Source organism: Cucurbita pepo, chromosome 10 (genome assembly GCF_057944985.1).
Source record: "Cucurbita pepo subsp. pepo isolate OVF chromosome 10, ASM5794498v1, whole genome shotgun sequence".
Taxonomy (NCBI): domain Eukaryota; kingdom Viridiplantae; phylum Streptophyta; class Magnoliopsida; order Cucurbitales; family Cucurbitaceae; genus Cucurbita; species Cucurbita pepo.
The window spans coordinates 4,189,308-4,211,392 of NC_141807.1; the positions used below are offsets into that span (position 1 = coordinate 4,189,308).

The 22,085-nt window shown below is 39.0% G+C and overlaps 6 protein-coding genes across 11 annotated transcripts; 3 read left to right on the plus strand and 3 right to left on the minus strand.

Moving 5' to 3' along the window:
* Window positions 1-524: 524 nt before the first annotated feature.
* On the minus strand, window positions 525-5,315 carry MAP70-5 (microtubule-associated proteins 70-5). 2 transcript variants are annotated; one of them, XM_023688953.2, is made up of 11 exons: window positions 4,888-5,315; window positions 3,786-3,871; window positions 3,626-3,691; window positions 3,376-3,546; window positions 3,126-3,296; window positions 2,897-3,052; window positions 2,684-2,830; window positions 1,677-1,748; window positions 1,069-1,602; window positions 840-997; window positions 525-750 (listed from the first exon to the last, which is right to left on the minus strand). In XM_023688953.2, exons 1-11 carry the CDS (start codon window positions 4,997-4,999, stop codon window positions 738-740), a joined length of 1,686 nt encoding a protein of 561 aa, XP_023544721.2. In that variant the 5' UTR covers window positions 5,000-5,315; the 3' UTR covers window positions 525-737. The 2 variants fall into 2 exon arrangements, with proteins under 2 accessions (XP_023544721.2, XP_023544720.2); XM_023688952.2 differs by having other exon boundaries at window positions 525-756; window positions 4,888-5,314.
* A 2,166-nt stretch (window positions 5,316-7,481) lies between these two features.
* Window positions 7,482-10,848, plus strand: LOC111804288 (putative protein FAR1-RELATED SEQUENCE 10). 3 transcript variants are annotated; one of them, XR_002816505.2, is made up of 4 exons: window positions 7,482-8,889; window positions 8,980-9,423; window positions 9,509-10,410; window positions 10,709-10,848. XR_002816505.2 is itself a non-coding variant. In XM_023689037.2 (3 exons), exons 1-3 carry the CDS (start codon window positions 7,870-7,872, stop codon window positions 10,121-10,123), a joined length of 2,079 nt encoding a protein of 692 aa, XP_023544805.2. In that variant the 5' UTR covers window positions 7,482-7,869; the 3' UTR covers window positions 10,124-10,561. The 3 variants fall into 3 exon arrangements, 1 of the variants encoding a protein (XP_023544805.2); XR_002816504.2 differs by having other exon boundaries at window positions 10,655-10,795; XM_023689037.2 differs by lacking the exon at window positions 10,709-10,848 and having other exon boundaries at window positions 9,509-10,561.
* Window positions 10,622-11,045, minus strand: LOC147790479 (uncharacterized). Its single transcript, XM_087127777.1, has one exon. The coding sequence runs from the start codon at window positions 11,043-11,045 to the stop codon at window positions 10,746-10,748; it is 300 nt and encodes a 99-aa protein (XP_086983903.1). The 3' UTR covers window positions 10,622-10,745.
* LOC111804289 (TPD1 protein homolog 1-like) lies at window positions 10,984-12,830 on the plus strand. Its single transcript, XM_023689039.2, has 4 exons — window positions 10,984-11,123; window positions 11,211-12,012; window positions 12,106-12,198; window positions 12,268-12,830. Exons 2-4 carry the CDS (start codon window positions 11,961-11,963, stop codon window positions 12,600-12,602), a joined length of 480 nt encoding a protein of 159 aa, XP_023544807.1. The 5' UTR covers window positions 10,984-11,123; window positions 11,211-11,960; the 3' UTR covers window positions 12,603-12,830.
* Window positions 12,831-13,468: 638 nt separating this feature from the next.
* On the minus strand, window positions 13,469-14,215 carry LOC111803269 (uncharacterized). The gene has a single exon (XM_023687598.2). It carries the CDS (start codon window positions 14,120-14,122, stop codon window positions 13,577-13,579), a length of 546 nt encoding a protein of 181 aa, XP_023543366.1. The 5' UTR covers window positions 14,123-14,215; the 3' UTR covers window positions 13,469-13,576.
* A 4,206-nt stretch (window positions 14,216-18,421) lies between these two features.
* Window positions 18,422-21,771, plus strand: LOC111804265 (scarecrow-like protein 13). 3 transcript variants are annotated; one of them, XM_023689001.2, is made up of 2 exons: window positions 18,422-18,581; window positions 19,709-21,771. In XM_023689001.2, exon 2 carries the CDS (start codon window positions 19,917-19,919, stop codon window positions 21,564-21,566), a length of 1,650 nt encoding a protein of 549 aa, XP_023544769.2. In that variant the 5' UTR covers window positions 18,422-18,581; window positions 19,709-19,916; the 3' UTR covers window positions 21,567-21,771. The 3 variants fall into 3 exon arrangements, with proteins under 3 accessions (XP_023544769.2, XP_023544771.2, XP_023544770.2); XM_023689003.2 differs by lacking the exon at window positions 18,422-18,581 and adding an exon at window positions 18,632-18,959; XM_023689002.2 differs by lacking the exon at window positions 18,422-18,581 and adding an exon at window positions 19,055-19,418.
* The last annotated feature ends 314 nt before the right edge of the window (window positions 21,772-22,085 follow it).

Genomic DNA, 22,085 nt, shown 5'->3' on the forward strand with positions numbered 1-22,085 from the left:
GTTTCCACACCATTCAAGGGTTTTAAAACGGTCTACTAGGGAGAGGTTTCCACACCCTTCAAGGGTTTTAAAACGGTCTACTAGGGAGAAGTTTCCACACCCTTCAAGGGTTTTAAAACGGTCTACTAGGGAGAAGTTTCCACACCCTTCAAGGGTTTTAAAACGGTCTACTAGGGAGAAGTTTCCACACCCTTCAAGGGTTTTAAAACGGTCTACTAGGGAGAAGTTTCCACACCCTTCAAGGGTTTTAAAACGGTCTACTAGGGAGAAGTTTCCACACCCTTATAAAGAATGCTTCGTTCCCCTCCCCAACCGATGTGGGATCTCACAATCCACCTCCCTTCGAAGCCCAGCGTTCTTGCTGGCACACTGCCTCGTGTCCATCCCCCTTTCGGGACCCACCACTAGCAGATTTGTCCTTTTGGAAGTTTATCCTCAAAGTTCTTAAAATACATCTACAAGGGAGAAATTTACACACCAATACAAAGAATACTTCGTTTCTCTTCCCCAACTAAAGTGGGACCTCGAAGAAAGCTCAAGCAGATGGCATTAATATGTATACATAGCAGAGAAAACATAGCTAAAACAAACTTATTACCAAGCAGCTGTTCATACGTACACACTGCAAACTTTGTATCTACAATAAGAACAAAAACAAGAACTGATTGATATAATCAAATCTGCATCTGGGTCCTGGGATTCCTTTTCTTTCTTCAATGCATTTCCTCTGCAAGTTATCAAGTTGATAGCCTACGGCTATGCCAAAAAGAAACCAATCAGTTCATGAATCATGAAATGAAACAAACAACTCTGAAATGATGTTATTACAAAACAGAAACCTTTTGGTGTGAACCATCCTGGGCTTGTTCTTCTCCTCTAATCTCCCTGCTGCAGCTGCTGCTGCTGCTTCCTTTTCTTTAACAGCTGCTTCTCTCTTCATTTTCTTAGCCTCTACTTCCATGGCCTTCGTTAATGCATCAACCTTCTTCATAAGAACCTGCCAAGAACTTCATCCAATTCAAGAACAGCTAGAAAACATATATATAGATAAGAGGTTGAATGATTAACCTTGATTTCTTCATCTTTTGTATTCAAGTTCCCATCTTTCACTTCACATAGCTTCCTCAAATTAATGACTTCCTTCTGTATTTTGTCATACAGAAAACCCGAAACCGTATCTTCGTTTTTGAGGTTGTTCGGTTCTCGGAATCCTTCACCATCAATGGTTTCTCTGTTTTCTTTTTCAGTAATATCAACTACTTTACTTCTACCAGAAGCCCACATACTCTTTTTCATTACGTTTTCACAAGCTGAGGCATATTTCTTCTTCAAGCTGTTTGACCTGTTTAACTCAGGTGGTGCAGTGGCCTTGTCATAATCTGCATTTGTTTGAACTAGAATGTTGGAAGATTTGGAGATGATGGCTGAAGAAGGCTTTGATAGAGAAGTTGATCTCTTCCTTCCATTGCTTGTCAAGAAGCCTAAGATGTTATTGGATCGTTCTGTTTTTGGGGATCCACTGAATGCTTTGGTATTTACAGGGGAAGCTGGTATTTGCCTTAGCCCTTCTTCTAATGTTTTCAATCTCAGCTTGAATTTTTCCTGCAGTTTTGGTCAGATTTCAGCAAATTTTGAGAGAATGTGTCTTTGTATTCAATAGAAGAAGTGTTCACTACCTTGAGTTGTGCTTCTGCTTTGGCTGTTCTTTCTGACACAGCTAACTTGTCTTTTGTTCTTTGCAACTCTGCCTAGGATTTGTCAAAAATGAATTTCGGTTAGGAACTTGTTAGGAACCCCGAACCTCCACAATGGTATGATGTTGTCTACTTTTAGAATTAGTTCTTGTGGTTTTGCTTTTGGTTTCTCCAAAATGTCTCATGCTAATGGAGATGTATTCCTTACTTATAAACTCTCCTTAATTAGGGGATGTGGGACTCCTCCTCAACAATCCTCCCCTCGAACAAAGTACACTATAGAGCCTCCCTTGAGGCCTGTGGAGCCCTCGAATAACCTCTACTTAATTGAGGCTCGACCCTTTCTCTAGAGCCCTCGAACAAAGTACATTATAGAGCCTCCCCTGAGGCTTGTGGAGCCCTCGAACAAAGTATGCCATAGAGTCTCCCCTGAGACCTATGGAGCCCTTGAACACCCTCTCCAAAATTGAGGCTCGACTCTCTGGAGCCCTCAAACAAAGTACATCATAAAGTCTACTTTGAGACCTATGGAGCCCTCAAACCGCCTCTACTTAATTGAGGCTCGACTATTTCTCTAGAGCTCTCAAACAAAGTACACCATAGAGCCTCCCCTGAGGCCTATGGAGCACTCGAACAACCTCTCATCAACTGAGACTCGACTCTTTTCTCTGGAGCACTCGAACAAAGTACCCCCTTTGTTCGACACTTGAGTCACTACACCTTCGATGCTCACAACTTCTTTGTTCGACACTTGAGGATTCTATTGACATTTCTAAGTTAAAGGCATGACTATGATAACTATGTTAGGAACCACGAACCTCCACAATGGTATGATATGATATGAACCTCCCAAAAGACATCAGACTAATGGAAATGTATTCCTTAGTTATAAACCCATGGTCAACCCCTTAATTAGTCGGGACTCCTCTCCCAACAATCCTGAACAGAACTACGAGAAAACAAAATTCAAACTCAGGTTATGAAAGTACCTGCAATAGCCTTCTCTCTTCCAGCCACTGCTTGACAGGCATAACTCTGTCACTTTCATCCTTCCACTCGTTCGCCACCACGGTAGCGACACGGTGAGCCGAGACTTTCGCTCTTGCCAATTCTCTCTCAAGAGTCCTCTTCTCTTCCTGATAAGTTCATTCAAATCAATATCAATGACACTAGCTACTACATCAAATCACTATTACACTTACATGTAATTCTTCAATCTGTCGCTTATAATCTCGAACCATGTTAGCTGTAGCTCCTCCAGCTAGAATGGCCTCCTCTAAATCCTTAATGGTTTGCCCAAGCCTTTCAACTTCAATAACCTTTTGGCGATTAGTTTTCTCAAGGATCCTGTTCTCTTCCTGCTTGTAATCCAATGACATGGTTAGTTCTTTCACAAAAACAGCCTTTCAACTATGTAAAATCAATCCTTGCCTGGCAAATTTCAATCTGTCTCTTCAGCTCAAAGTTGTGATTTTGAACTTCCTCCACAATCAGAGCTCTCTCAAGCGCGCTCCGTAGAATCTTCTCTGCTTCGAGCAGCGCCGCTTCCTTCGACTTCGTGAGACGCTCCAAAGCTTTCTTATCCTCTTGCAGTAACAACACCTGAAAGACACAGACATGGACACATTTTGGCAACATGGGATGATGGCAGATATAGTTCATAATAAGCTTCTTAGCTCACCTCATTCTTGTACATTTTGATTTTCGCTTCAAGAGGAGCGACAACCGACGCGAGAGTAAGCGAATCGTCGTCTTTCTGATTTGCATATACCCTTCTGAGTGTAGCTTCTGCAGCATATTGTGCAGCCACTGCATCTTTCTTCTCGGTTGTTAGTCTCTTTATTTCAAGGTTCTGTATATTCATAACATTCATTGTAGTAAGCATAAGAAGTCAGGAATGGTTAAATAAACTCCAAAGGTGAACTATCAACCTTGTGTTCAAGGAGATTCTCAGTGGCTCTAAGCTTGTCGTCAAGTTTATCAACTTCACTTTTCAGCTGAGAATTATAAATCCAAAACGTAAGAGTTAGAACATGTTAATAGTTCATCCTCTTTGTAAATTAATGTGTTACAGATGATTCAAGCAGTGACCTCTTCTAGAGCTTTGTCTTTCTTGGCTTCTGTGGCTTTCAAGGCCTTGATTTCACTGTGTGCAGCTCCCAGCTCCCTGTTCTTCTCTGTAAATTTTCAAAAACATGTCCGTGGAAAGTGTAAGACTGATAGTATATGTTTGGTACTATGTAACGGCTCAAGCCTACCGCTTAGATATTGTCCGGTTTTGGCCCGTTACGTATCGATGTCAGCCTCACGGTTTTAAAACATCTATTAGGAAAAGGTTTCCACACCCTTATAAGGAATGTTTCGTTCCTCTCCTATGGAATCTCACAATTTGTAAACAGCCCAAGCCGCGGTTAGCGGATATTGTCTTTGGTCCCTTACTATCGCCGTTAGGAAGAGATTTCAATACCCTTACAAGAAATGTTTCGTTTCCCTCTCCTGTGTGATCTCACAATCCACCCCTTTGGGGCCCAACGTCCTCAGGGATCTCACAATCCACCCCTTTAGGGCCCAACGTCCTCAGGCATCTCACAATCCACCCTTTGGGGCCCAACGTCCTCAGGGATCTCACAATCCACCCCCTTGGGGCCCAACGTCCCCAGGGATCTCGCAATCCACCCCTTGGGGCCCAACGTCCCCAGGGATCTCGCAATCCACCCCTTGGGGCCCAGGGTTCTCGTTGGCACACCGCTTGATATCTGGCTCTGATATCATTTGTAATAGCCCAAGCCCACCGCTAATTGATATTGTCCACTTTACCGTGATCCCACAAACTAAGCCAAATTTACAAACAAATCAATGAAAAAACATCAAAATTCAAAGGATCAAAGAACAGAAAACTGATTGATTCCCTCCATTTTAAAAACCATTATCTGAAACAACAAGAAAAGTCATTATTCAATGGTTTCATTTAGACAAGATAAAACTAAGATTAAACAACCAAAATGAACTGATTCTTCTGCACAAGCATCACAAGCTCACTACTGCATGCCACCATCACCTCGAGCAATGAACAAAATCATTCCACAAACATCAAAGAAACCCATATATATATATATATAAAGAATAAACAGGACAGACCCATAAGTGCAAATCAGCTCAACACTTCTTCTCAAACAAAAACAAGAACAACAACCTGCTAGAAGGTTCTGCAAACGGTTGAGCTCCAACACAACAGGATCAAGAAGGACAACAGAACCCTCTTCTCTGCCGACATGTTCCTCGTAACTCCCCATGTTTAACACCATTCCGGTCGGTTTTTTATCTACTGAGACAACAGAGGAAGAACAACACAAAACAGGGGTGGAATTAAAAATGGAAGAAAAGCAAAGGGCAGTGAGGTTTTTATTGGTGAAAAAGAAAACAGAGTCCCATAGCTTAAGGGATTGAGCGTAAAGAGAGGAAGAAGAAGAAGAAGAAGAAGAAGAAGAAGAAGAAGAAGAAATGGGGTTTTGTTTATTCCATTTTCCATTTAACAAAAAATTTGAAAAAACGCCGTTTCATAGGCGGCAAAGCCGGCTTCTTCCCTCCTCTTCACAGTAACGGTCACTTTCTTTGATTCATTCGTTTTAGAATTAGTGACCGCTAATCCAGCTGATTAAAGAGACTAATTATGATTAAGACGCTTGCCAAAAACGCATCTTTTTCATTAAAATGTGATCAGCAAGCATATTAACAATCTAATCAGGATATCTACATCTAACCTTCTTGTGTTCTTTTTTTTCATAAGTCCTCATGTTTTTCGCTTTGAACTTTGAATGATTTTATCCCCATTATTCTATTACCTAACTTATGAAAATGATTGCCATTTGAACCATTCAATAATACCCTAAACTCGAAAAATGCCCTTTTGGTCGGTTATGTTCATTAACTTGAGATGTCTATTTAGTCCCTATATGTTAAGGAGACGTTTTTCTTCTTAAAACTTTGAAAATATAGAGTTATACGGTTGTTGAATTCATTTGGCGTTAGTTATATGACATAAGTATAATGTGACAGTTTGTAGAGTTGTTTCTATGGTCTTGTTTCGTTATTTTTGTTAAATTATAAGAATATGTCAATTGGAGAGGGAAACGAAGCATTAAGGATATGGAAATCTCTCCCTAATATATGCGTTTTAAAATTTTGAGGGAAACCCTTGAAGATAAAGTTCAAAGAGGACAATAGATACTAACAGTGAGTTTAAATTGTTACAAATGGTATTAAAGCCAAACACCGGTCGGTACGCCAACGAGGATGCTAGGACCTAGTTGGAGAGAGGAACTAAACATTCAGGGTGTGGAAACCTCTTCCTATCCAACATATTTTGAAACCTTGAAGAGAAACTCTCGAAGGAAAAGTTTGAATAAGACAATATCTACTAGTGATGAGCTTGAATTGTTACAATATTATCATTTAATATTTATGAACATCTCAAAATTAGTATAGAAAGTTTTTAACGAAAATTAAGATGCAATAGTAACCTAGAATTTAGATCGTCACACTATTCTACTTATAAGAATATCATCGACGAAAGGATAAAATCAGTTGAAAATGGGTCGAGATATTGGAAGGAAGGGATAAGAAAGAGGTGGTGAAGTCTTGTTGTGGTGATGGAAAGCTATGGATGCTTCACCGCTAAAATTTGGTTAAAGTAAGCCCTTTTGAAAAGCATTTGTGGAAGAAATTGAAGAATTTTGTTGTTCTAAAACAACCTTAATACCTTCATTAATTCACTCTTCTTTGCTTGAAAGTATATTAATTTCATTACAACTAAGAGTACTCATTTGGCAATGGATTTGTTTATTTGCCTCCAACCTACCATTATCTTTATCAACTTAAACCTAACTTTTCATTTTCCACTTACTCAAATATACCAACAATTTCATAATTTTTTTTTTATATATTTCGTCGAACAAATCAAAGTTTAATCGCTTATAAAGTTGATCTCTTACCCGTTGTTGATGTAATCCTCCATGTCTAAGATTCATGTCAAAATCTGAAATTCAGCATTCAGCATCTCGTTGTCCCGACACTCCCCTGCATCTCTATACCTTATTAGTATGAGTAGTAACCTCAGTAATCCTATTCTCAAGATTACTCTCATTCGGATGTGAGATCGGTTCGTTCATTTACCCTTTCTTTACTTGAGGGTCACAGTTGAATTTAAAAACATTTTTCTTTCTTTTGGAGGTTTCTCGGCCATATAATTATTCATGTATGATATAATCTAGAAATTGAAGACTAAATTAGAGGTTGCTTGGAATGGAAATAATATTGTCAAAAACATTGGCTGTCATCTATTAAGTGACAATTGATATTGACGTGACAAATTTATTGTTTGATTTTTTGGACATCTCCATAACCTATTTTCAAATCATTTATCATGTTTTATTTTTTTAGATTTAATCCAATAATTATTATTATTTTCTTAAAGGCCCAATAAACAAAGTCTAGTAAAGAGTCAACATATTCCAAAAGCCCAATAAAGGAAGCCCAAAACTTCAAACTTGGTTAGGTGAACGTGTTCTTAAAGGCCCAATAAAGAAAGCCCAAAACTTCAAATTTGGTTGGGTAAACGTGTCCTTAAAGGCCCAATAAAGGAAGCCCAAAACTTTAAATTTGGTTGGGCAAACGTGTTCTTCAAGGCCCAATAAAGGAAGCCCAAATCTTCAAACTTGGTTGGGTGAACGTGTTCTAAAGGCCCAATAAATGAAGCCCAAAACTTCAAACTTGGTTGGGCGAACGCTTCCGCTGTTTGGTGTAATCGTCTGGAGGAGCAAAGGGAAAACAAAGGCGGAAGAGAAACAACACAAGCCAGCCGGTGAGATTTGATTATGAACTGAAGAGGAATGAGAGTTTAATCCGCATATCCGTCATCTATGGTACGTAAATCATTCTGGGTTTATTAATTAGAGCTCAATTCAGCTTCAAGACCACTAAATCATTCTGGGTTTATTAATTAGAGCTCAATTCAGCTTCAAGACCACTAAATCATTCTGTTTCTCATGAACGTAAATGATTGTCATGTCTGCAAATGAGTGTCATTAATAGATTTAAGGTTTGGTTTGCGCCGTGGATTCCATGTTAGTCTCGAGAATTTTGATATTGTATTAGAATCTTTAGCTACCCGTCGGCAATGGCATCCATACCGTCGAAAAACGTATGGATTCGACGGCAGCAATGCCCTTGTGGGGATTGGAAATGTTATGTTTCATATGAAGGAGAAGGCGAAGAAACTTCTGTCGCAGCCGAGTTAGCTAAGTCCGAAAGGGTGTCATCTGAAGCTATGGTTTCCCCTTATGTGGGAATGGTGTTTAAGAATGACACTGATGCGTTTGAGTATTATGGGAATTTCGCTAGGAGAAATGGGTTTTCGATTAGGAAAGAGCGATCTAGACTTAGCCCGCAATTGGGTGTTTATAAACGAGATTTTGTATGTTATCGTTCGGGATTTGCACCTGCAAAGAAGAAACCCATTGGGGAGAATCATAGAGATAGGAAATCGGTGCGTTGTGGGTGTGATGCTAAGATGTATTTGTCAAAGGAAGTCAGTGAAGGAGTTTCTCAATGGTTTGTAGTGCAATTCAGCAATGTACATAACCATGAACTTCTTGAAGATGACCAAGTTCGCCTCCTTCCTGCGTATCGAAAAATTCACGAGGCCGACCAAGAACGCATACTTCTGCTTTCAAAAGCTGGGTTTCCCATTCATCGGATAGTGAAGGTATTGGAATTGGAAAAGGGCATTCATGGAGGTCAATTGCCTTTTTTGGAGAGAGATGTTAGAAACTTCGTTCAAAATCGTAAGAAGATCGTTCAAGAACACGATGCGCTGCTAAACAAAAAACGGGAAATTGATACAATAGAGCTTCTAGAGGCTTGCAAAGCCACGAAAGAATCAGATGAAGAGTTTGTTTATGACTTCACAGTTGATGCAAATGATAAGGTTGAACATGTTGCTTGGTCATATGGGGACTCTGTTAATGCTTATGACATGTTTGGGGATGTTGTCTATTTTGACACTACTTATTCATCAATCACATATGGGTTACTATTGGGAGTGTGGCTTGGCATTGATAACCATGGTAGGACTATTTTCTTTGGTTGTGTTTTGTTGCAAGATGAAACGCCTCGTTCGTTGGCTTGGGCTTTTCAGGTATATAGTATATTTCTCTCTTTGTTGTTCTTTTTTCGTATTAGTTTATGAAATTCTGAGCGTTCGTACATCTTCACCGTAAAATTACAGACCTTTATTCGTTTCATGAGAGGCACATTCCCGCAGACAATTTTGACTGATCTTGATCCAGGGCTTAGAGATGCAATAAGAAGTGAATTACCTGGCACAAAGCACGTAATTTCGAGATGGAATATTTTGTCGAAGGTATCTAGTTGGTTTTCTCTTTATCTCGGACCTCGTTATGCAGAGTTCAAATCCGAATTCGATTTGCTGTATTCTGTGGAGAGTTCAGAGGATTTTGAAATTCGATGGGATCAAATGGTATCAACGTTTGGTCTCGTTTCAGACAAGCACCTCGATTTACTATTTTCATTTCGGGAATACTGGGTACCATCTTACATAAGAGGTTGTCTTTTAGCTCAAATGGCAACATCAGCCTATTTCAAGGCTGTCGATACGTTCTTGAAAGGAGTTTTTAGTGCACAGACGTGTTTGCGTAGCTTTTTCGAGCAGGTAACTTTCTGGGAAATCAAATACTTTCTTTTTTTGATTTTACAGCCCTCGGATTCGTCATTTCTGTTCTTTCAATTTCGTTCAGGTTGGTATTTCAGCCAACTTCCAAAACCATGAGCATCAGGAGATGCAATATTTGCAATTAAAGACGAATATACCGATCGAAGAACATGCACGAAGCATCCTCACCCCTTTTGCCTTCAATGCTTTACAGCATGAATTAGTGTTGGCCATGCAGTATGCTGCATCTGAAATGGCGGATGGATCATATCTCATACACCACTTCAAGAAGATGGATGGAGAGCGTCTTGTGATGTGGATTGAAGACAGCGAACAGATTCACTGCTCTTGTAAGGAGTTTGAATCCTCAGGCATGCTATGCAGACATGCTTTGCGCATATTCATTATAAAGAATTACTTTCAGCTTCCTGATAAATACTATTTAAGTAGATGGAGGCGGGAAAGCTCTCTAGCCTTAAGCGATGGTCACGGTATCGAGAGTAACGATGGGCATTGGTTTCATGAATATCAGCGCCTTACCGAGACTCTTTTTGCCGAATCTTCCATTACCAAGGAACGTAGTGAGCATGTCCGTAGGGAACTGATGAAAGAGATCACAAGACTTCTTAACGAGATTAGGAGAATGCCAGAGAGCGACGGGGTTGCAGCTATGGATTTGACAGAATCGCCAAATGGTTAATGCTTCTGCTAAGGAATTGCTATGAACTCGACATTCTCCCGAACTGATTGTTCTTTATCTGACTTCCTTTCATAGCTGTCTGCAATGGAGACAGACGAAGGACGTCGAAGTCACACAATGTAATATTAAGGAAGGAAGAGAACTGCATGCTTGGAATGGTAATGGTTGTACAGGCTTTTGACTCAATAAGTATGCACCTGGCTCGTGGCTAGAATATCTAAGAGATGTAAAGTTATCGATCGAGGCGGTCCAAAGCTGAATGTTATCAAAAGCATCTGGAAAATTCGGTATGAATAATTTCGACTCAAAGCGAATGATCTATTTACATCTCAGCATATATGAACTTACACTGACCAATCTTGGCTGATTCATAGAACTTGTACTGAATGTTTTGGTCATAGTTAGATGAATAGGGTAGCATTGTTTCTTGAATGAGTACTCATAAAATGGGCGTTGGTTTATATCAGATAGTTCTTTCTATTTAGTACTCATAACCCATTGATATCATTGTTCTCTCTCTTTATTATACAGAAAACGTATGGAGATCATATTCTATTAAACAGATACAGATTATGTTTTAAACAGATACCCACATCGTTTGTTCGTTCGTTCGTCCCGAGTATTAATACTGATCAGGCCATAGAAATGCACCCATTGCAAAGGCCCTCTTCTCCTCCAAACTGCCTTGAAAGCTCAAGCCATATTCCTTGAGAAGCTGATCCACCTTCCACTCTTCCATCTTCTGGTAATCTGCCTTGGTGTAGTGAGGGTAATGAAGAGGCATTTGAAACCCAGAAGAAGTGCATATTTCTTCACAACCCTTTTCCCCTTTTGAGCTCCTCTCTTCACCGTAGCCATGGACCTCATGATTCGGGTTCCCGAGAAGACGAGCTGCTGAATAAAGTAGCCATCCTAAAGCCATGGCTACGGATCTCTTTCAAAGGAAGACGATTTGAAGTTGAGGCAAGAGGCTGTGAAAGGAAAGCAACCATATTTATAGGTAAGGGAAGACGAAAGAAACTTATAAAACTATGCTGGTTTTGTGCAGAGAAATTGGCATTAATTAATGGTTGGCTTTGTTTGGAAGGATGGGAATGGCTGATGATTTCGTGAAGTAGTTTTGAATTGGAGATGGAGGGTGATGATTGAGAAGGGAGTTGCGTACTGAGATGCAAAGTGCCACGTCATTGCTGAATAATGGGAAGTGGGGCCTGTTGTTGAAGATTGCGAAGAAATTAAGGTTAGCCGTTTTGTTTTTACAGAAAAAGTTAGGGAGTTGTTGAAGGAATTAAGGTTGTGGGAAGAGTTCAACTTGGTATAGAACATTATTAAAAGATCAAAAATAATATTTTTAATAATTTAGCTCATTTTAAAAAATGCAACTAATGTCCAACTACTAAAGATTCTGCCCATATTTCGATTGGCCCTCAAATCAGACACAGACAACTACATAAATAACGCCGCACATCATAGCCGACATCCCCTGCTTTTGGCGGCGGCTCTGTGGACCGAAAAAGAACAGCCTTTCCTCTTCCCCACCTCTCTCCCTCTGTGAATTTCATCACCCAGTTTAAGGAACACAGCCCTTCATATGGCTGCTAGACCTTTGACGCCATTAATGGCGGACACACCCAGCTCACTCTGCTTTTATAAGTAGCCCTCCAGGTTTAGCAGATGAAGACGGAGCCTCTGTTTTTAATTCCATTTTGTTCACACGTGTGCTCACTCCACTGATTTGGTCTTCCTTTTCAAAAACGTCATTCTACACTCCAATCTCTTTGCACATGCTTTTACATACACCCCTTTTGAAGCTATTTCAGAAAGAAAGTGAACAGCCATGAAAGGCGGTGCTTTTCGCAGTTTTTTCCTCTGTTTTTCCCTGTTTCTTGGTAATTCTTCTGTTCTTTTAGTGGATCTTCTTCCCCATGTCATTTAAATTTATACCCAACCAGTTTTACTGTCTTTTGATTTGCAATATTCAGCGTTCAAGTTGGTTCGTTTGAGTGTTGTTCAGGCAGCTGCAAGAGAAAAAAACAGTGGAATTTCTTGGATGTCGCTTCAGTCTTCTAAAACTGGTAAGAAACTCATTGTTACAATTGTTCATTAGTTCTTTACTTATAAACCATGAATCTTATTCTAAACAGGTCGAGGGATGAATCGGGTTGGTTCAGAATGTTCGAAAGACGAGGTGGTTGTGTTTCAAGGGCAAACAGCTCCACTTCCAGATGGGATTCCATCATTCATAGTTCAGATCTTAAATTCATGTTCTTCAGGCTGCAGCATCTCCAACATTCACATGAAATGTGGTTGGTTCAGCTCAGCCAGATTGGTGAATCCAAGAATTTTCCGGCGAGTCAAGTATGATGACTGCCTTATCAACGACGGCAAGGCTCTTGCTCCTGGACAAACTCTGTCATTTCAATATGCTAACACTTTTCCTTACCCTCTTTCTGTATCTTCTGTAACTTGTTCTTCTTGACTTAACAAGCCTATGAGCAGATAGCCCTTGTGGGACCTTATGAATTGTGTATGATCCTTTAGTTTTCTAAGAACTTCTCACATTACATCATTTGATGATCAACTTTCTGTGTACAATCTGTTATAATCTTCTGTCAATTGGATGATATTTGAGTAAAGAACAAGTCATTCCATTATTACAAGTTCATCACAACAAGTCATTCATTTATAAAAAGTTAGATTATTGTAACCATTTATTGTTGGAATTTTCGTATTCATTAGGGAATAGCTTTGCATATCCATTCACTAAAGCACTGATTTTCAATCACTCTCCAAAGGCCGACCACTTTTCTCCTTGTAAGATCAAAACATTCTTTATAAGGGGACACTGGGTGACATGCCAGCGAGGAAGCTGAGCCCCGAAAGGGGTGGACACGAGGTGGTGCACCAGCAAGGACGCTAGCCCCGAAGGAGGGTCCCACCTCGATTGGAGAAGAGAACGAATGACTGTGAGGACGCTGGACCCTGAAGGGGAGTGAATTGTGAGATCCCACATCGGTTAGGGAGGAGAATGAAGCATGTGTGGAAACCGAGAGGGAAAGCCTAAGATCCCGCATCGGTTTGGGAGGAGAACGAAGCATCCTTTGTAAGGGTGTAGAAATCGGAAGGGAAAGCATCCTTTATAGGGCCATTACACTCCTACTCGAGCCTTTTTAACCTTGTAAGTGTCAAGCTTCTCTTCAGCCATAAGTTTAAGGAGGTATGTAAGATATGGTTTAGTGGGTGGCGGCCAAATTAGTTCAGCCATGAATGATTTGATTCATGGGATTTCTCAAACAGATTGCATAGTAAGGCTGCATTGAGAAAATGAATCATATACTCTTAGGATACAAGAAAGTAACCAAGCTACCCGTTGAAACCTTCAATATCATTGCAGACACAATGGAAACAATCTTAAATTTAGCACAATGCAATGTAAGATATCCATTTGATGGGTCAATAGGCATAATCATAAGAAAACTCATTGACACCAACCATAGCAGATAGAACTTGAGAAATAACGAAAATGGCACCCCCAAAAATAGCCAAAACAAGAACAGCAGTAATGGGGTTCTTCAGCAGCTCGAAAATGGGAAGAAGAATAGTGTAAAGAGCACCCGTACTTACAGTGACAGCATATATTGCGTATCTTCTTACATTGTCCCAGAATTCCTCCACCAACGGCCCTTCAGGCCCCAAAGCCAGAGCCCTATCGCCATCGCAACCCATCAGAAACAGAGCAACGCCCACCGAGACGGCTCCGATGATCAAAAACCTCGAGTTCCCAATTGGGGTTTCGTCGATTATCTTGAAATCCAACGGATGAGGAGTTTTTAAGGGTTTGGCGGGGGATTGCGGCGGCGCAGAGGCTGCGAGAGGCCGGAAAGGGCCTCTGAGAGGGGAAGTGGCCTTGATTGGAAATGGAGGAGGAGAAACAGAGGGGTTTTTGAAAGTGGGGGAGATTGGGAAGTGGTGGATTCGGGATCTGAAAGAGGTGGCCATTGTTGGGGAGGTTATGGATGGAGATGAAGCTCAGGCCATTGTGGTTGGAACTTGGAAGAAGAGATGTTATCCAGAAGGGATTAAATTATGTGGATAATGGAGGATTAGTGTGTTAATAATATGGTAAATTAAGATTAAGAACCGATTATTTTGGAACTAATATTTGGATAAGTGGAGCTGTACGAAGCTATTTTTCAAAATAAAATAAATTGGGCTCGTGACAGGTAAGGCCCAATATTTTAATGGGCTCGTGACAGGTAAGGCCCAATATATTACTGGGCTCGTGCCTTACAGCAGCCTATAGGGAAATTGGAGGGAATGTACAAAGTTCCAACATTCTTATAAATTTTCTTATAAATTCAATAATATTTGACTTGGAAATATAATATAATGTTAAATATAATTTCAAAAATTCAAATTTCCATATTATTATATAGTCTCCCACCAAACTACGCGCCCTTTTGGTTTTGTTCTCCTTGGATTTTCGCTCAAGATTTTTAAAATTTATTTGTTAGCAAGAGGTTTCCTCATCTTTATAAATAATGTTTCGTTCTCATCTCCAACCAATGTAGAAGCTCACAACGCGTCTGATACAAATCGTATCAAAGTAAGACACAGAGCAAGCGAGTGAGCGAGGACGCTGGCCCCCAAGGAGGGTGGATTGTGAGATCCCACATCAATTAAAGAGGGAAACGAAAAATTCCTTATAAAGCATGGAAACCTCTCCCTAATAGATACGTTTTAAAACCGTGAGGCTATCGGTGATACGTTACAGGTCAAAGCGAACAATATCTACTAGTTAACATTTTTTTCTATCAAGACAACCCGATCAACTCGAAAATAGGATTATAATCTAACCCTACTTTTAAAATTGTAATAAATGTTAGTGATGAGCTGATATTTGAACTTTATGAGATTTTTGTTACATCCCAAATCTACGGCTAACAAATATCGTCCGTTTTGACCCGTTACATATCTTCGTCAGCCTCACGGTTTTAAAACACATCTAATTTAGATAGGTTTCCACACCCTTATAAAAAAAAAAATGTTTTATTCTCCTCTTAATCGAGTTAACGTAACATGTATGGTAGATAAGTATAATTCTTTTAAATAAATAATAAATAAGAAAAACAACCGAATAGTACCGCCCAACTCAAAATAGAGGTTAGATTGAGTTGAGTTGTAAATTCTATTCCTTGAAAGTCACCGACCCAACAAACATCAGTTCCCACACACACGGTTGCATGTAAAATTAAAAATAAATTAAAAGTAAAATAAAAGCAGTCCCAAATCAGTTCATAGATATGGCTGCACCATGACGACAACTCTATTACCATCCACCCCCTCACTTTTCTTGTCTTTATTCCCATTCCCCAACATTCTATCCTAATTGCCTTTTGCCCCCTTTTCTTTTTTAAATTACACATAAATCCCTTTTCCTTTTCTCTTTATTAAGGAGGCGTCGCCGACCAATTGCCCTTTAACAATTACGAATCTCAAACCGAATTTATCTTCAAATTGAGGGACCGCTGTTGCGTTGGCGGTGACGATAAAATCAATTTACAACTTTGACGTGGCGACATCTTGTTGGTGACCGCGTATAGTGGCAGTGACGGATTGTTGGTGACGGACGGTGATGGATTATTGTTCTGCTGAGTTGGATTTTGTCATTCGTCGTTTTGATATAACGCCGTTATGCCGTCATCGTTACCGCGTTAGACCACGTAATGTTACCCTACACTACGAACCACCCAATTCCTACTCCTAGGAAATCTGTATGAACCTTCGAAAATTCGACGTCAATAATTAAAAGAATTCCTCGGAAAATAAATAAATATATATATATATAAATTTTAAAACGAAATTGCATGCTGCTTCTTCGCAGATCCCTAGGTGACTTTAACGTTCTTTTTTAAATTAAATGCTCCAAATTCAGTGCTTAATTTCCAAAATGCCATTCTGTAGAAACCGTGTCAAGCCCCTGGTTTCGTCGCTTTCACCCATCCCCCAACTCCCCATCCCCCGTCGATTAATGTTTGAGACTTAATACGACGCCGTTTTGCTTTCCCCCACGTCGGATTAGGTATTTCTAATTATTATTTCTCGTCTCTATTTTTTTTGTTTTCTAAAATAAATTCAAATTCTTGGAAATTATTCTCTATTTTTCTACACTAAACGACAAAATCTAGGTTTATTTTTTTCCAACATTAATTTATTAAATGATATTTAACCCATTTATTAAAACAAAAAACTCAACTTGTTTCTGTATTTCTAATTAAAGTCAAATTCAACAAAGCCTTTGAGTCCATATTCAAACCACACGAGCTTTATACTTTGAAGTCCACGGCAAAAATAAAAAAATAAAAAATAAAAAATAAAAAAGACTTCGAGTTAAATAATTCGATTAAAATCTTTTTAAAAATTAATTCAATTAAATTATAATCCTATTGTCTTGATAATTAATTAATTAATTTAATTAATTAAACGGCGTAGTTTTTGGAGGTTCGTTGAAATTAAGGTACATTTTTACGAAATGGATAGTACAAGTGACGATAACTTTATGAAATCAGTGGGCACTGAAATTCCAATCTCTGACCAAACAACTTTGACCAAAGTTTTGCCTTATTTATTTATTTATTTATTTTACTTATTTTTCCATGAATCATATCCCAAATCTGACGGTCTGGAATTAAACAATTTGCTGTAATTTCATCATTTAAATCTGCATTCCTTTTAATTCGTTAATTATTATGGGTATAATTTAAATTCAGATAAACATTGCATTAAATTAAATCATAATTGAATTAATTAGCTAATCCATGTGATTTTTTTTTTTTTAAATAATTCTTTAAATTTGACTAAAATTCACGATTTTCAAGCCTCACCTCATTAATATGAATACATGCAAATACATGCATAACATGTGTGGTTACTTTTAGTAGTTATTCCAAAAGGAATGATCCCATTTTCTTCATAATATTGACAAACTTTCAATGAAATTATAAGCATTCACATCAAATTTTGTTGCTCAATTTAATGCCATCTTAGACATTAGAGTGTAGCTAGTAGAACATCATGCTGGTTAGAAATGTCCATAGCGTCTCCATCTCTGCAAGGATATTTTTGCAGGAATTTCTTGCCTTGGTCAAATTTTGTAACAACTTAGCCCACCGCTAGTAGATATTGTCCTCTTTGGACTTTCCCCTCAAGGCTTTAAAACACGTCTACTAGGGGAAGGTTTCCACACCCTTATAAAGGGTGGTTTGTTCTCCTCCCCAACCAATATGGGACATCACAATCCACTCCCTCGGGGCCCAGTATCCTCACTGGCAGTCTTTACTTCCTCCAATCGATGTGGGACCGCCCCCAAATCCACCCCTTTAAGTCCGAAAAGGAAAGTCCAAAGAGGACAATATCGACTAGCAGTAGATGGATAAAAAATAAAAAAAAATTATAAGCAATATATATTTATTATTTGAAAAAAAATAAATTATTTTACCGAAAAAGTTATAAGCAATATATATTTATACACCGACTTAATTTCTAAAAAATTTAATACTACCCCCTAAGTATTTAGTTTAAACAATAATATTAAAGTTTCAAAAATAACTAATTTATTTTTTATTATAGCTAAAAAATATTTATGGATATGTTGAAAATATACTTATATTAAGTGTGGTGGGTACGAGAATGATCTCATTTATATAACGGAAAAAAATGTTATCTACTCCCTCTCTTATTCTCCGTATAAAATGTTATAGCTAAAAAATGTTATCCTGGCTTCACGAATAAAATGTTTTAATTAAAATGTAATTTAATTAGTTTGACTTACTTTTGTTACTGAAACACTTAAAAAAACAAGCTCCAGATACATTGAACAATAATTCTTATATCTCAACTAATTTTCTTATATAACCAAAAAAAAAAAGAAGAAGGGAGAAATGAATCATAAAGAAACCACGTGGGAGGTGCACATGAGGTAGTTGAAATAGTTATTTAAAAAATAAAAGAAAAAAAAACAGAAAAGTACAGAGTGTCAAGCATTTATTATCCCAGTGGAGAAAAAGTATTTAATAATTATAATTATAATTAATTATCCACGTCGTATTATAATTAAAATTGATTGTTTTAGTTTTTATAATGATTTGATATGTAATAGATTACGTTAAGGAAGGGAGAGGGGCATAGATTCCTTCCCAAGCAACAAATTAAAAAAATTATGAAATTCGGGATAAACCGTCCAGGAACATATCGCCATCTTATCAAGCCTATTTTCGTAAATATCTTCCCATCGTAGGGGTAGTCCCTTCATTTGCAATAATGATCCGCCATATAAACCCTGATGGCCCTCCGCGGGCTCCTTTATTTGTCGTCGCCTTCTCCAGATGTTTACAGTTCCGTTTGCAATTGCTTAACTTGTACAGCAAGCGTTTCTGTTTTTTGGCTCTCTTCGATCAAGGTGCGTACTAATTTTTCTTCGTTTCTCCATTGAATCTCTGCTTCTTTATGATTTTTGTGTTTCAACATTTACTGCTTACTGTCTGTCGGCGGGAGATTTTGGCGGTCGCCTTCACTCTCTGCATCGAGTTCTTTTTTTTTTTTTTTTTTTTTTTTTTTTTTTTTTTTCACTTTGAGAAGTATGTTTACTATTTGGAGTTGGTGTTAATTCGTGATAATTTGGTGTTTGGTGAGGTGTTTCTGATTAAGATCTTCTTGTTCTTGTTCTTCTTTGGTTTCTCAATGTGGTCTTTGCTTCGTTCGAAATTGGATGAACAGTTCTTCTTTACTTTTTGGATTTGGAACTTTGCTGCGCTCTTTGGTTGCGAAAACGCGTGATGTATTCGTCTTCTTTCGTCTTCTTCTTTTCTCAGTTCCTTTATTATTTTTCTTTTTCAAACTCGTTGATTGTTTTTTTTTTTTTTTTTTTTTTTTTTTTAATGTTGTTGAACGTGATGGCTTCAAGGTAATACTAATTGCAGCGAGGAACTTCAGCTTTTTGAGCTTAGAAACTGAAATTGCGGAACCTTTTTTTTTTGTTGCCTTCTGTTAATATTCTTGATTTCCGAACCAGCTTAATAGATTGTTTTTTTATTTCTTCCGCGTGTTTAACTTTCGATTGAGCCGTGGCTATTTCGTGGAGGATATGCGTGTTATTTTTTCTGATCATTGTATATTATGTGAAGAACTGGTGTTTGTAGGGAAAAACCTCACATGATTCGTCCAAATATCTGTGTGATTCATTCTGCCTTGTGGCGGTTGAAATCGAAAGAGATCTTCTATCTCTTCTCTATTTTTAGTAAGCACGATGACTTTTTTTTTCGTATTTTTGAAGGAAATACTGAAAACTTCATCATTTTTCTCAAGTTTAGTTCTTAAATGTTGAAACGTTGTATTGTGGCTCATTTCGTATGAACTTGCTTCTGAGGATTTGAGTGTTTTTTACCCTGTTTTTGTGATCATGCATCGCTGATGGCGTAGGATCTAATTTGTTCTGAATATGGATTCACTTTTGAATTCCTTTTTTTTTTTTTTTTTGGTTCAACAATGTTTTCTCTGTAGAATTTATTTTTGATCTGTTCTCTGCAGATTTGAGGATTCTTTTATTCCACTCCTTGTAAAGAAGCAAATCATATAGGAGTTTTGAGTCCTAAAATATCTGCCGAGGGGTAGTTACTACTGAATCATACAACATATCTTGGACTAGAGTCCATTGAACCAAGTCCTGGAAGCTCTTGCAATACCAATTGCTATAGTGGCCAAGATCTTCTTGCTGAGGGCTCATTTCTGATTCTTAATGCGAGCGTCTCAGAATAGCCAGGCATTGTCTGGGATCCATGAGATGCATCACCAGTCTGTGCAAAAGATAGATCCCTACTATTTATCACATTTACATGTATTGGAAAACAATGTTTCTCCTGACGCAAGCAGCCAGGGAAACAGTGTTAACTTCTCTTCCTTTAAGGATCAGTTCTTTACTCTGGAATCATTTCCGGCTACCGCTGATCTGAGTGCCTGTAATTCCCCTTCTGCTGTAAGTGGTCTGTCTTCCAGGAGCCCATTCTCACCTCAAGGTTCTCAATCATGCTCCTCAGATCAACCCCATTCCTTTGACAACACATGCGGATCACCACAAAGTGGATGCTCAGTGACTGATGATGATAACGAATTAAAGTACAAGCTGAAAGAATTAGAAATTTCTTTGCTGGGGCCTGAATCTGATATTGTGGATAGCTGCTACTGTTCTTTCAGGGGTGGGGCACATCAAGATGCTTCAGTAGCAAGGTGGAACTGGAATCAAGTGGCTGAAATGATTCCTAGACTAAATCTTCGGGATACACTCATCCATTGTGCCCAAGCAATTCATGATTCTGATCTAAATGTGGCAACCTTATTTATGGATGTTTTAGGGAAGATGGTTTCTGTCTCTGGTGATCCAGCCCAGAGGTTGGGCGCTTACTTGTTGGAAGGGCTTAGAGCAAGGTTGGAACGATCTGGGAGTGCAATATACAAGGCCCTAAAATGCGAAGAACCAACAAGCTCTGAACTCATGTCCTACATGTCTGTTCTATTCCAAATCTGCCCGTACTTTAAATTTGCTTACACCTCTGCCAATGCTATCATTTGGGAGGCCATGGTAAATGAACCGATAATCCACATAATTGATTTCCAAATCGCACAGGGTAGTCAGTATATACCTCTCATCCATGATCTTGCTAATCGGCCTGGTGGACCCCCAGTTCTTCTACGCATCACAGGTGTGGATGATTCCCAATCATCTCATGCACGAGGAGGGGGACTTCAAATTGTGGGACAGAAGCTAGCTCAGCTGGCTCAATCAAAAGGAATTCCCTTCCAATTTCATGCTGCTGCAATGTCCGGTTGTGAGGTCGAACGTAGTAATCTTAGAATACGACCTGGAGAAGCGTTGGCCGTAAATTTTCCATACGTCTTGCACCACATGCCAGATGAGAGTGTGAGCACACAGAATCACCGCGATCGGCTTCTAAGGCTAGTCAAAAGCCTGTCACCGAAAGTAGTAACTATTGTTGAGCAGGAATCTAACACCAACACATCCCCCTTCCTTCTTCGTTTTCTAGAGACGCTGGATTATTATACTGCTATGTTTGAATCAATAGATGTAGCTCGTTCGAGAGACGACAAGCAGCGAATCAGAGCGGAGCAGCACTGCGTGGCCCGAGACATAGTGAACATGGTAGCTTGTGAGGGGTTTGAAAGGATAGAACGTCATGAACTACTTGGCAAGTGGAGGATGAGAATGAAGATGGCTGGTTTCACTTCATATCCACTGAGCTCCTCTGTAAGTGGAGCCGTCAAGAATTTGTTGAGGGATTTTAATGGGAACTATAGACTCCAAGAAGTGGATGGGGCTCTCTACCTTGGCTGGAAAAACAGAGCAATGGCAACCTCCTCTGCATGGAGATGAAAACCTGAAACTCCGTTGCAACATTTTAGAGCATGGAGCGATAATGACCCGTATAGCTTCGTAGAATGTGAGGTCAACGCTCTTACTGTTTGTAGGAACCCAAATCTTGAAACTTGCTGTAAATTTTCTGGCTTTGGCGAAAGAATTTTGTCCTGGTAGTACCGTATTAAACCTCATAATTACGAAGATAACTAGTTTTATATCATATCTGATTCCATTAAGGACGGTGTGTTTGGAGCTTTGGTTTGGAATTAAAAACCTAGAGTTCCTAAAACTCATGGGTTTGGTTAGCCTAGCATAGGTATCCCAAAGTTTTACCTGTAGTTTTTGTTGATTGGAACCCCTCTCGTAGTACTTCAAACATGTCTCCTAAAGACAGTCATCACCCCGTTGATCTAAACGTCCCAATGCCTGTCGGTTTGCGGTTGACATAGTCATAATGTCCTATATCATCACTACGAGTGGATTAGGGATGTAGAATTCTTCATAATCGGGGTGGTGAGCATCATCAAGGTTCGG